The sequence below is a fragment of the Nanorana parkeri genome, unplaced genomic scaffold (genome assembly GCF_000935625.1).
Source record: "Nanorana parkeri isolate BGI_ZX_2015 unplaced genomic scaffold, ASM93562v1 scaffold49, whole genome shotgun sequence".
In the NCBI taxonomy this organism is placed as follows: domain Eukaryota; kingdom Metazoa; phylum Chordata; class Amphibia; order Anura; family Dicroglossidae; genus Nanorana; species Nanorana parkeri.
This window is the reverse complement of record NW_017306317.1, coordinates 2,957,507-2,971,266: the sequence shown is the minus strand read 5'-3', so window position 1 is coordinate 2,971,266 and position 13,760 is coordinate 2,957,507. Positions and strand designations below refer to the sequence as shown.

The 13,760-nt window shown below is 39.7% G+C and overlaps 1 protein-coding gene across 1 annotated transcript; it reads left to right on the top strand.

The window, feature by feature from the left end:
- Window positions 1-282: 282 nt before the first annotated feature.
- On the top strand, window positions 283-12,008 carry LOC108802057 (F-actin-capping protein subunit alpha-2-like; the record flags this gene model as incomplete). Its single annotated transcript, XM_018573952.1, has 6 exons — window positions 283-489; window positions 568-647; window positions 5,996-6,074; window positions 9,648-9,719; window positions 11,485-11,547; window positions 11,826-12,008. Coding segments are annotated over 6 exons (642 nt in total), but the record flags the coding sequence as incomplete, so codon positions are not given.
- Between the last annotated feature and the right edge of the window lie 1,752 nt (window positions 12,009-13,760).

Below are 13,760 nucleotides of genomic sequence, written 5' to 3'. Positions count from 1 at the left end.
GTTCTAATTGGACAAGTGTGTGATGAAAGATCTATTTTATGAAATGTAGCTGATCAAACTATAATCAAGACACTGTCACTTTTCAAAAGCAACTGTGTTGTAATTCTGCTTTTGTACACCTTACTGTAACTGTACTACATGTGCTTTGTCAGTACAGAACCTCCTGAGGTAATATTGATAGTTTACAGCTGAAACTGAGGAAACGGTTTGGGATCTGGAGTCTTGTAGACTTCTTCTCAGGATAAGACTAGAATGGAGAATAACATCCCTGTCTCTCCCTAGGCATTAATAACGGAACATGGAGATCTTGGTAACGGGAGGTTTTTGGATCCAAAGAACAAGATTTCCTTTAGATTTGATCACTTGAGGAAGGAGGCCAGTGATCCCAAGCCCCATGAGGGAGAAAATGCCATCGAATCGTGGAGGAATGTTGTGGACTCTGCAGTGAGATCCTATGTGAAAGATCATTATCCTAATGGATCTAGTACTGTAAGTAGAAATCATGTTTGCATTTTCTCTAAGTGGAATTTTACCTCTCGTTCATGCCAATTATCTTTGTAACCTTAGGTGTACGGGAAAACAATTGATGGACAGCAAACTATTATTGTATGTATAGAGAGTCATCAGTTTCAAGCTAAAAACTTCTGGTAAGTCGTTTTTTTGGGGGGTTTTTCCTCTCAAATATCTGAAGACCGCGTCATCTGTCTTTTATTTGAATGACACTTTAGTTCAGGCATGCTAAAGCCTCAAGAGATTTAGGAGCTACTAATTACTGACCTATTTACACAAATTCACAAACGTGAAGTAAACTGTGTGTAAATATATCGGTACAACAAACCCAGACAGATTCTGGTTGCCAACCAAAACACAGCTTTGTCCCCAAGAAAGATTTGTTTATTTGAACACCGTTTTTTAAAATGTCATGGTAGTGTAAGTTAAAACCTCAGATCACTTTGTGTCCCATATCCCATGTATTCTTACCACCAAAAGAAAGCTCTATCTGTCCCCAAAAAATGGTATAAAATTCATTTCAGTACAGCGTTGCATGACGGAATAAACGTCAGTCAAAGTATCGCAGCGCTGAATACTGAAAAATGGCCTGGCCAGGAAGGGGGTCTAAACACCTGGTCTTGAAGTGGTTAAACATCAGAACTGTGACATCACATAATGATAATGCACAACTATATAATCCTTGCTTAATTTAAAAAAAAAAGAGAGTTGCAACCAGGCAGGCAGTGAGAATACATAGTTTCCTGGGATATGGGATACAAAATGGTCTTGAGGTTTTAACTTGCATCCCCATGACATTTTTAAACAATTCTGTACAAATCTTTCTTTGGGGGCACAGTTCTATTTTTTTCATTTATTATTTTTATTTATTTTTTACACAGTTTGATATGTGTGCACATTGTCAGTCTGCAATACAGATATATTGTTTTGGGAGTGTGAAGTAATTGGGGAAATCCTGTTTCTACTAGACACCATCAGAACTGTACTCGGTGAGAAAAACACATTTTTACTAGCCGCTATCTAGTGGCAGCTAGCAGAACTGTAGTCATTGAAACCATATAAATTACCTGCTCTCCTTTTTTGAGCTTTTTTTTTTTTTTTTTTTTTTTTTTTTTTTTTTTTTTACATCAGCCTGGTGACTGGGATTTATCCTGCTCTGCTGTAGCCTAATATCAGTTTGGATGCATATGCTACTGCCAGTTAAGTTTTGAATGCTCGAACAGCAGCTTTGTAGGCTTTTTTTATGTGTTTAAAAAGGCTAATGTCAACATTTCTTCATAAAGAACAATAAAGCTTATATTTTGAAGCAATGTGCTTTTATTGTACTTATTTACTGCATACACTCATTCACATCATGGTGTTCTCTTAACTTCCTATAATGCACAATTGTAAAGGAGGTTGAAATACAAGGTTTCACACATACTCAACATTATCACAGTTGGTGATTACAGGTTTGGAACAAAATTTATACTAAGTTCAGAGCGGCCATTAACCATGACCTTCTGATTTTGTCAAAGTTGGGCAAGCAAGTTCTGCCTTGGTAGTGTGTCATTTAATGATGGTAACAAAGGTTTTTAGGTCTGGTGCCAAGGTGTCTTTCCATTTTTGTAAGATTTACTTTTAAAGCGTGTGGGTGTGTACTACATGATCTTGTAGTATAGCAAGCAGATTTCTGGAAGTTGTGGCAGATTTTAGCCCATAGTTCTTAGCAGTAAGAGGTGTATTTGTTGCCGATAAGATGATATTTTTGGGACAGAACAAAAATAATGTAAATAACTTCCCGTACTGCAATGGTAGGATTTGGCAGAATGTTTGATTCCCGTACAGTATACAGAAGTATAATAGCCTGTGAACAGACACCTTGGGTACTAATAACTGTAGAAAAGATTTCCTGCATTGAAGTCCTCTTTCATTAGAGATGGTATGTCCTTGGACCATCTTTGCCAGGCTCTTTCAAAGGGAGCAGGGGTCACCATTTTGAAGGAAGCGATAAATGCTCGCCACTTGTTTGGAAACAACTGACCCAAGTTGTGGCAGTATAGCAGGTTAAAGAGTGAGGTACCTCTAGAAGTGGTTATTGAGTTCAAAGTTTGCTTTCAGGTGTTGAAAAGAAACAAGTATACCATTGTCATACAGGTGGCTAATGTGTGATTCCTCTGCTTCAGCAAAGTCATGGAGAGTTGTGAGGCTTGTTTTACACTACTGAGGTGTAAAAGGTGATAGAGTTTCAGGCCTAGAGTTTTAGCTTAATGCCATGCTATAATGTCTACATAAACAGGCAAATTTTGGAGGGAAAGTTTGAAAGGTTGGTTGGTCAGTCAACTCCTGTGTATGAATCCTGTATTGTGGCTTCTAGAACTGTGCCCATATTTTCAACAGTAGCATTTAGCCAGTCCTTAAAGGTGAACTCCAGGTATAACGTTCGTTTGCATACTTACATTGGCCCATACCCTACCTGATCTGTTGCTGGGGGTCCAGTAAAACACTGCAGTAGCTGCAGTGCTGGTCTTGATCTTCTGGGTGCCGGTACTGTGCTGTGGTGAGTAGCTTCCCCTCTGGCCTGAAAACACAGGGGGTTGCTTGTTTGGCACAGCGACTATTCAAAGAACGCCTAGGATTTTTATCGATGACTACAAGTTGTTCTCGTATTTGATGTGGGGCAGTGATGTCAAGATATGCCCTTCATCCAGAGAATGCCTTTTATTTATTGGTGTGAGTTAAATATTCTAGGTCTCTGCCACTAGGTAGGAGTAGATAATTGAATCATATTTTGAGCACCATAGATCTGTCAGACATGGTATTACAACAGGAACTGAAGTTCAGAGCGTCAGGGGCATACATTAACAGAGGGTCTTGGTTCAAATTAAAGTTTTCTAGAAAAATAAATAATGTCTGGAGAAGGGAAAAAGGTTTGTTTGCAATATCCATGGAGACGTGCCTGTCCTGATGTTGAGAATGATAGATTTGTTAAATGTACGATAGGTTTGTTGTAAGCCTTGCAATGCAGCATAAGGTAGCAACCTTTTATTATCAGTAAAACAGTTAAACACTCAAAAGGTAAGTATTTGCTGATTTGAAAGTTGACACTCCTATAAAGTATGAGAAATATGTGAAGTGGAAGCCATTTCTAAGCCATGGTATTTATGGCCAGTTAGATGTGTGGTTTGTTGACAAATATTAGACAACAGGCTTTTCAGGGTATTAAATATGTGGGCATAGTTAAATTTTGAGTTAAGATTTGATATTCCATGAAACCACTGTTGGTCTCGTCATGACATTGTAGCTTTACGTATGGTAAGTGGGGTAGAGAAGCCTCTGAATGAAGGGAAGAGATCTGGGGTTCCCCGGGCTGCAGCAGTGCTCGCTGCCTCCTGATGCTACAGGCTGGCTTTGGTGTGGCTGGATGCTAGGAGGTTACAGCTCTTCAGCCCTCGCTGGTGTTGAGCCCCCTGACAACAAGCTGTCACTGAGGAGCTCCAACTATATGCTGAAGAGAGCCACTGTAGGACCCTCTGCGGTGCTGGCACCATTTTGTTTTGTGTCCTGCTTGCTGATCATGGCGGATTTGTGTTTGCGGAGCATTCATCTCTGGATAGACCATGTGGGATGTCAGCAGTGTTATTGGTGCTTTCAGGGACTGTGTGTCTGTGATTCAGCCCAAGCTGGATCAGGATAGCACATCTGGAGCTGTCTGTCTGTGAGTCCCTTTTTGCGTTTCCACAGTTTCCTTTAGTGGTGGGTGGGGCTGCTACGTTTATAGCAAAGTATAATGTAACTATTTTAGTTTTCTAAAACCTGCAGAGATGAGGACTGTGCAGTTATCCTTGAAGTTTATTTCCACCTTTGCACACACATTCAAAAAATCCCCACCTATATGTTTTTGTGTTCATATTCACACAGCATACCTAAAAAATAATTATTTAAAAACGCATTTCTTAACTTTTTAGATGTGTATGTAAAGAGAAGCTCCAAAGGCTTGCCACACAATTTCAAAGTGACAGGAAACTCTAGCTGTTCCCTAAGAAAGACTAGGGAAAGACCGACCTTCCTCTTAACGTACAATACTTCAGCATTGCAATCCTTTGTTTGCAACTGATAATGAGATATGCAAGCACAGTAGAAGCAGTGTTAGTTATTGTAACAGCCTCCCCACCAGTTTACTGAAAATTAGAGGTGCACCGAAATAGACATGTAAAAACCAAAATAAAAAAAATTGTCAGGCCTAAACCAAAAACATTTTTTTATTTTTTTCAAAAAAATATTTTATAAACTTTTTTTAATTTTGTTTTTATATTTTTATTTTTTTACTTTATTTTTAGGGGCTTCGGGGAAATAGGGGTCTAAGCAGACCCCCTGATATTTCCCTTTTAAAATAGAAAAAGAGATGGGAGGAGAGGACTGTGTTCTTAATCTCTTTTTCTGTATCCCCTGTTATCAATCAACAGGAATCCTCTGTACTGAGTGTTTCTGTTCATTGATAACTTGAGAATATAGTATGTTTACTATAACTACAACTATGAATGAACAGGAGGGGATGTAGATCACTCCCATTCATTCATAATTGAGGATATAGTACACATACTATGTCCTTATGTACAAACACTCACTGATCGAGCGGTGCAGGGAGGAGAGCTCAGCCTCCTGTGACAGCGCCGCCTGTCTCCGCCCACACACCGCTCTGTGATAGGAGGCTGAGCGGTGTGGGAGGAGAGACGCCGGCCACTCGCAGCGCTCGGCCGGCTGTCACTTTCTCTCCTCCCCGCTGGGACACAGAGCAGCGCCCAGCAGCAGGGAGGAAAGAAACCTGGGATGCGCCGATGTATCGGCAGGAAAATGGCACTTTCAGCATTTAGCCAAAAGTGCCATTTTAGGCCGTTATGTTTCGGCGGCCGATATATTGATGCATCCCTACTGAAAATCTTTTCTCTGCGGAAAGAGCAAGTATTATGTAATCAGCATTTTTTAACTTATGTTATGTGAATGAGAACATGTAGCAAAGTTTAGCTGCAAGTGCATATACACTTTTCCCATAGTGAATTTTTCATATACATTACATCTCCATTTGATGTGTTCTGGATTGGCGTAAAGAGAATTTCTATAATTGTATTATATACATTCTTCAATAAAACAGAAATAAGTCAAGATGCTTTAGAAAAATGCTGGGATGTTTAGGGAGCAGAAGCTCTCCTTGAAATCTACTTTGCAAGTCCATAGTGATCACTGTTGTGACAGCATATAAGAGCACCAGATCTGGTTCTGTATTACTTGGCATTGTGTTGAGTATTGCTGAACCGGTTTGTAACTACTTGCCTTCTCTCATATTTTTGTTTTGTCCTAGCATCTTTCTATTTATTATATATGTACTGTATACTAACTTTTAAAAGGAAACAACCTATATTTGAATATACTTTTCACCAGAATGTATATTGCAAAACCACACTTTTTTGTCGTTTGTAAAAATTGATTGCTAAATTTTGTTTTCTAGGAATGGACGCTGGAGGTCAGAATGGAAATTTTCCATAACGCAATCTACTACGAAGGTGGTGGGACTTCTAAAAATTCAGGTATTTCATGGTTTACCTTCTGTGGTTGTAAAACATCATACATTTATTGGAGTCCATTTTCTTTATCATTTAACCCTTATGCTTCTTCAGGGAAATAGGGGTCTAAGCAGACCCCCTGATATTTCCCTTTTAAAATAGAAAAAGAGATGGGAGGAGAGGACTGTGTTCTTAATCTCTTTTTCTGTATCCCCTGTTATCAATCAACAGGAATCCTCTGTACTGAGTGTTTCTGTTCATTGATAACTTGAGAATATAGTATGTTTACTATAACTACAACTATGAATGAACAGGAGGGGATGTAGATCACTCCCATTCATTCATAATTGAGGATATAGTACACATACTATGTCCTTATGTACAAACACTCACTGATCGAGCGGTGCAGGGAGGAGAGCTCAGCCTCCTGTGACAGCGCCGCCTGTCTCCGCCCACACACCGCTCTGTGATAGGAGGCTGAGCGGTGTGGGAGGAGAGACGCCGGCCACTCGCAGCGCTCGGCCGGCTGTCACTTTCTCTCCTCCCCGCTGGGACACAGAGCAGCGCCCAGCAGCAGGGAGGAAAGAAACCTGGGATGCGCCGATGTATCGGCAGGAAAATGGCACTTTCAGCATTTAGCCAAAAGTGCCATTTTAGGCCGTTATGTTTCGGCGGCCGATATATTGATGCATCCCTACTGAAAATCTTTTCTCTGCGGAAAGAGCAAGTATTATGTAATCAGCATTTTTTAACTTATGTTATGTGAATGAGAACATGTAGCAAAGTTTAGCTGCAAGTGCATATACACTTTTCCCATAGTGAATTTTTCATATACATTACATCTCCATTTGATGTGTTCTGGATTGGCGTAAAGAGAATTTCTATAATTGTATTATATACATTCTTCAATAAAACAGAAATAAGTCAAGATGCTTTAGAAAAATGCTGGGATGTTTAGGGAGCAGAAGCTCTCCTTGAAATCTACTTTGCAAGTCCATAGTGATCACTGTTGTGACAGCATATAAGAGCACCAGATCTGGTTCTGTATTACTTGGCATTGTGTTGAGTATTGCTGAACCGGTTTGTAACTACTTGCCTTCTCTCATATTTTTGTTTTGTCCTAGCATCTTTCTATTTATTATATATGTACTGTATACTAACTTTTAAAAGGAAACAACCTATATTTGAATATACTTTTCACCAGAATGTATATTGCAAAACCACACTTTTTTGTCGTTTGTAAAAATTGATTGCTAAATTTTGTTTTCTAGGAATGGACGCTGGAGGTCAGAATGGAAATTTTCCATAACGCAATCTACTACGAAGGTGGTGGGACTTCTAAAAATTCAGGTATTTCATGGTTTACCTTCTGTGGTTGTAAAACATCATACATTTATTGGAGTCCATTTTCTTTATCATTTAACCCTTATGCTGTTGCCAACGCATATGTTGGCAGCAGGGCAACCGGCAGTCTGTTAACATGTGTAAAGCCAACTGTCTGCTTTAGACTCAAAATGATTCACAGTTTACAGCCACCTAATCACTTCCCCAGACTGTCATACATGCGCTGCGAACATGGGTGCCAGCCATGCTGATCTGGGGGCTGATTTAGGCATTGTGTTATTAAGGGGAGATGTATATAAATTATGGAAGGGGGCTCTACTGGTGATCACACCAGGTGCATTGAGCTGTGTTGATCAGCGCAGTGCCACTTAGAAGACTGTTTATTCATGCCATACAAGTGCCTTAGAGTGTGCGCTGCATAAAACTACAGCATGTAACACTATGTTCCTATCATAATACTAAAAAGTTCCCGGGCTCTGCTGTGCCCGGTGCGAGCCCGGGATCAGCAGGTCGCTTGTGACACGGGATCAGAGAGGGCTCGGTACACGAGCTCCCTCCGGTCCCCTCTGCTCTGCAAGAATGCGGAGGTGTTGTATAATACATCACTTCCGCATTCTTGTGTCACTCTTCAGCTTCAGAAGCTGCAAAGAAGCTGATGGAGCAGATCTCTGCTTCATCAGCTTCTTTTGGGGGGGTCCTAGGTGACATTAGGGGTCTTGGAGACCCCTGATGTCTCCATAAAGAGGACCTGTCACATATTTTGCTATCACATAGGGGGTTTTTATTAGCCTCGTATGTGATAGCAATAAAGTTTAGTAAAAAAAGAAAAAAAAAATCAAGTTCCCCACCCAAAAAAAATGTAAAAGTAACACATTTAAAAAATGCGGGGGCGCATACGTGCAAAAACGACGATTGCACCCATTAATTTTTCCTAATTATAGTAAAAAATAAAAACCCCAGTGGTGATTAAATACCACCAAAATAAAGCTCTATCTATCCCCAAAAAATGGTATAAAATTAATTTCAGTACAGTGCTGCGTGACGGAATAAATGTCAGTCAAAGTACCGCAGCGCTGAATACTGAAAAATGGCCTGGCCAGGAAGGGGGTCTAAACACCTGGTCTTGAAGTGGTTAAAAACAGTTGAACATGCAGTGCAAGGCATAAAAACGGCATATCGACACGCATGCCTTTTTGTGTGCCTTCTGTTGTGAAGGAGCCTGAAGACTCCTCTTTCAAAGACTAAAATTCTAAAACTCTAGCAAGCACTATTTTGTATTAATATGACCGTTCTAGATTTTGAAAGCTCTCTATGCTTTTATGGTGCCCACATGACTAGAACTGACATAACCCATGTTGTTGTGTACAGCCACTCTTCCTCTTCAGCATGTTATAGCCAAGCAAGTCTTAAGGGGCTGGGCCCAGAGACAAACTATAAGAATAGGAAATAACCATTTGACTAGGTTAAATGCGGGGGAATTTGGTAGGTCCTATGTTTAAAGTAATGGCTTTTCAGTTATGTTTGTGTTCAACCAAGTTCAGATTTTTGTTGGATAGTCTTTCTTCATGCATCACTTCTTAGCTTTGTACATCCATTTAGTTTCCAGTGCAGAAATGTTTTGTGCAAGAGTAGTGCAGCTTCAATGTTAACCTCAGATCTGCTGACTGCCAAGGTGTCTTGAGTGGGCCATCGCTGACATCTACTAATTTATGGACTTGGGCCTCATTTACACGACAGCCGGCCCGTACAGATCCGTGCTGCGTGCACGGCCGTATTGGGCCGCTCCCAGGAAGGACAGATGCTGCTTGTGATTTGTATGCAGCAGCCGGTTCTCTATAGTAGTATGCGGCCATACGCTCACCCGAACTACACGTCCGTGTGTGTGTTAATACACAGACAGGATGGGTCCTGTCTGCACCCAAGCAAGGACACCCGCACGGATGTGCAGTTCAAGGGAGCGGCCCGATACGGCCGTACACGGATCTGTACGGACCGGCTGTTAGTCGTGTAAATGAGGCCAAAGAGGCTTCTCACAGCCAGATTCAAAATATCATTCTAAAATGTGAAATGCTAACTTGCTGCGGTGGAATACACAGAGTTTAGACTAAAATCAAATGGGTGAACTTTCTGACTTGTAACACAATTTTAGTGTTTCCTGAATAGCATTAGTTGCTTACTGATTGGTTACACTTGTTCTGTAATGTATTTCATTAAATCCTTTTACAAGGTAATAATCTTGTATATTTTACATAGGTTCATTATTATGAAGATGGAAATGTACAGTTAGTGAGCCATAAAGATATTGAAGAATCACTAACAGTGACTGTAAGTATGTTATTCACCCATCCAGGTCGAATTGTGTAAAGTTGTGTATCAGTAATATAGTGGCAATATCCCTCCAACAAACTGATCAGACAAGTGACAGTTGCTTGAACAATGTTCTACTATGTCTGGGCTGAATAGTATAAAAATAAAAATGTAAGAAAAATGCAATGTAAGAAAAATTGATTGTGTGTGTCAGTGTCCGTCCAGCTTTGCAGTCTCCTTTCTGAATTTAGAGAGAAAGTAGAACCCATAAGGCTTTTGGTGAGGTAGTAAAAAAAAAAGTCCAGCGTAGCACAGTGGCGCCGCCTTAAGATAGAAGTCATTTACATTAATAAAAAATAATGCAGTGCTTAAAATGCAGTTCACATTGGCAATATCCTCCTGTTCTTAAAATATATAAACATCTGATCTCAGAAGATTACTAAGACACTCACCAGGTCCACCGAGCCCACAGATCAGCAGAGGTTAGGTCACACTTAATGATGTTTATCCATATCTGTGTCTTGTATAAGCAGCAGTGAAAACACTCCCCAGCAGTAGTTCCTAATTCTCTTCAGAGCCTTGTACCCACTACAGATCAGGGCTTTTGGCTCCAGACCACACGCTCCTAATAGTTTCCTCCTGGCAGTATATCATATTCCAGCTGGTTACAATAAAACGCTCCATAAGGTAGCTCCATAAGCTGAACTAAGGCAGCATCCTGCTGACACGCAATGTGCCTTCAAGAACACTCCAGTCATCCAAATGTTATTCCATCACATATCCCAAAGAGTTCCAGGATAGTGGATGGAGCCATGCAAATATTTCCTTTCCACCCCACCAGCTATCCAGAACTTCTGGTGTATAGCAAAGACACAGCCATAGTACTTTTTATTTCCGTAGTGTTGGCTACAGCCAATGATGATTTCTATTACTCAAATTGGCAACCAGTTATATTGTGCTCAATGAAAATATCGCACACAACAGGGAACTATGTCTACATTTCCCATTTGATATGGGAACCTTGGTTACAGCTTCAGTCAAATTTAGCACAGTGATTGTAAAATAATGAAATCATTATATATAAAGATGTCATTTTCGGGTTTTAAAATTCTCCATTCTATATGACCAGAATATAGATGGATACAAATTTTTTTTCAATTTGTATTGAGTGCAGTGAAGTATCCTATCATACTTTACACATGTGTGAGCATGTTTAGGTATATCCCTTTTTTGGGTGCTTTTATTTAAAAATAAAATCTATATATGAAACTTGAGAGAATTCCAGGACTGCAGGCTCGTATAAAAAAAGAAAAAAAAAATCGATGCGATTCAAAAGATGCCTAGGAATGGTATCAAGGGATCAACCGTGAAAGTGTTAGACAACGCAGTAATCCGTAGCAGCCAATAAGATTTCAAGAGAAATTCAGAAGCTAAAAAGATGATTAGCTGGTATTGATCACTGCACTTTTCATGCTGCATTATTAAATCGGCCTGCAGAAGTGCAGGGATGTGAGATAAAACAGGTCTTCCATACAGACCCAATTATTATGTCAGTTGCCGCTCTACATCAAAATCAATTTAGGAGTATGTATTGTTGTGTTTGTAAATTTAGAGTGTGCATGGCAACACTTGTCCCTCGTATTTCATGGATGGTTGGTTGTCATAACTCAGTGCTTCCCCAAAAAATCAGGTCATGTCTAATAATTGAGGAAGTTTATATCAGGCAGCAACCTTTTCCCAGTTTATATTCATGATTTCTATTTTGATTTATTGCATCTTCTAGAATGAAAGTCAGACTGCAAAGGAGTTCATTAAGATTATAGAGGATGCTGAAAACGAATACCAGGTACGTCTGTTCCGGTTTAATGATTTTGGAACTGAATTAACTGAAGTCAAAATACAAAAATATTTCTTACTGCTCAATAAAGGTTATTCTTTCACCCTTTTGCTGCCACCAATGTATGCTATACATTGGCAGCAGATTTACATAAGACATAAAAACTTGAATTTCTTATGTTGGTTATTCACTACCATGAATAAATGCATATTGTGCCCTTTGTAAACGTGCTGCTCTCCTGTACATTGACTGCTATGATTTAACCCTTGTATCTCTTCCTGTCTTAGACTGCAATCAGTGAGAACTACCAGACTATGTCTGACACTACTTTCAAAGCCTTACGCCGGCAGCTGCCAGTGACGCGCACAAAGATTGACTGGAACAAGATTCTTAGTTACAAAATTGGAAAAGAAATGCAACATGCTTAACATGAACGTTGTACGCCTGGATGATTTTAGTGTCTGTGCATACAAATAAACATGGTTGCAAAGGTCTTTGAAGCTGCCAACTTGCCTGGTCAGCATGGCCCCGTGCTATAAATATTAAATTACTGTAATTAAAATCGGCTACAGCACAACATTTACATTATGAATGTGTTTACATTTTTGCTTTGAGGGTTGGTACATGTACTGCATTTAGGTCCTTTCCCCTTGTTTACATTTTTAGGATGTCAAAAAGGTTTTCAAGGCTTATCTAAAATGCAAAAAATGTGGTTAAACTGCCATGAAAAAAAATAATAATTTTGGCTTCAGCAGTTACCAAGGATGGATACTGGTGGTACACTGGCCTTATGTAATGCTCTAGACACCAAATGATTTCCATCTCTAGATGGGGAGTCAAAAGGTCATAGCCCTTTATTACTCTGTTCTCTTAAACGAGTCCTTTTTAACATATAAACTTTGCAAGGCCAAGTTGTTATGTTACTCTTGAGAATTTCTGTAAATCAGACAATGCTTGAATATATTAAATGCTTTGTTTTGTCAGTTTTATTTTTTTTTCTATTCTCTGCCCTTGAAATGTATTACAAGTCAATGTGACATTAAAATGCAGATTTTCTATTTGAACGAGTAGCATGTCCTTGCAACAAACCATCATATGCTTTTAGTTCTTGGAAAGGAGTTTAATATTGAGTGTCAAACTCAGTTTACAGCCATGTACCCACAATCACAGACAGTACCGCTTGACAGTCACTCATCTCCAACCCCTGCTTCATTTACAACCAGCAGACTAGCACACTGAGATAGCTATTTGCCCCAATTCACTGCTAGTCCTGCCTTATTCCATGAATCCATACATCCACATGTTCTCACCACCAATGTGCCACAGTCTGTTTTTTGTCACAATTTGTAAATGCCAAAAAAAAAATCACTATAACTTGCCTTTATTATCCTCCATGCTGTCTTGGTTGGCATGTCGATGTGTACTGAAGATGTGCTTACTATTGTGGAAGGCAAAAAGATGTCTGCACTCCATGTTTGCTTCTGGCTTTGGTAGGCGGGTGGAAATAATGTAGTTATATGCATTAGTGGCAGCTTTACAATTGGCATGATAGTGCCACTTTCACATGCTCAACATATCCCTAGAGAAAAATGCATGTTGCACATTGCTGAGACTTGCAATATCTCCTTGCCATAACTCAACACTGTGTTCTGGTCCATATATGACTATTGGGTGGGAAAATCTCATAAAGAACCTGTAATGCTCAGTTCAGTACACACAGTTACTAGCCACAAATAGCTGTACCATTAAAGAGTTTCTATGACCTTCATAATATATGCTTTTTTTCAAGGTGATTGCTTGAAAGTTATTGATGATCAACATAACAGCCAGCCAAATAGTTTTTTCAGAGGTCGGTCAGCAATGGAAGCCTCCATATTCCTCTCATGACAGATTTAACCCCTTCGTGACTGACGACGTACAGTGTACGTCGCCAGCATCGAGGCAAAAGCCGCCGGGACTCTGTTTTAAACTTGTAAAGCCGACTGTTGGCTTTACAACAGAAGCGATTCTGGCGAGTTACCTGTCGCCAGATCGCTTCTGTGTCCTGGGGGGGGGCTTGTAAGCACCCCTATGTGATAGCAGTCAAAGTAAAAGTTTTTAAAAATAAATATAATAAAAAAATTAAAGTTGGTATATTTTGAGTTAAACTGGGAGTTTTATCATGTGTGTCAAACCCGTTTCCCTCCTGAGTGTATAGTAGGTATATTTGTATAGACAGAACT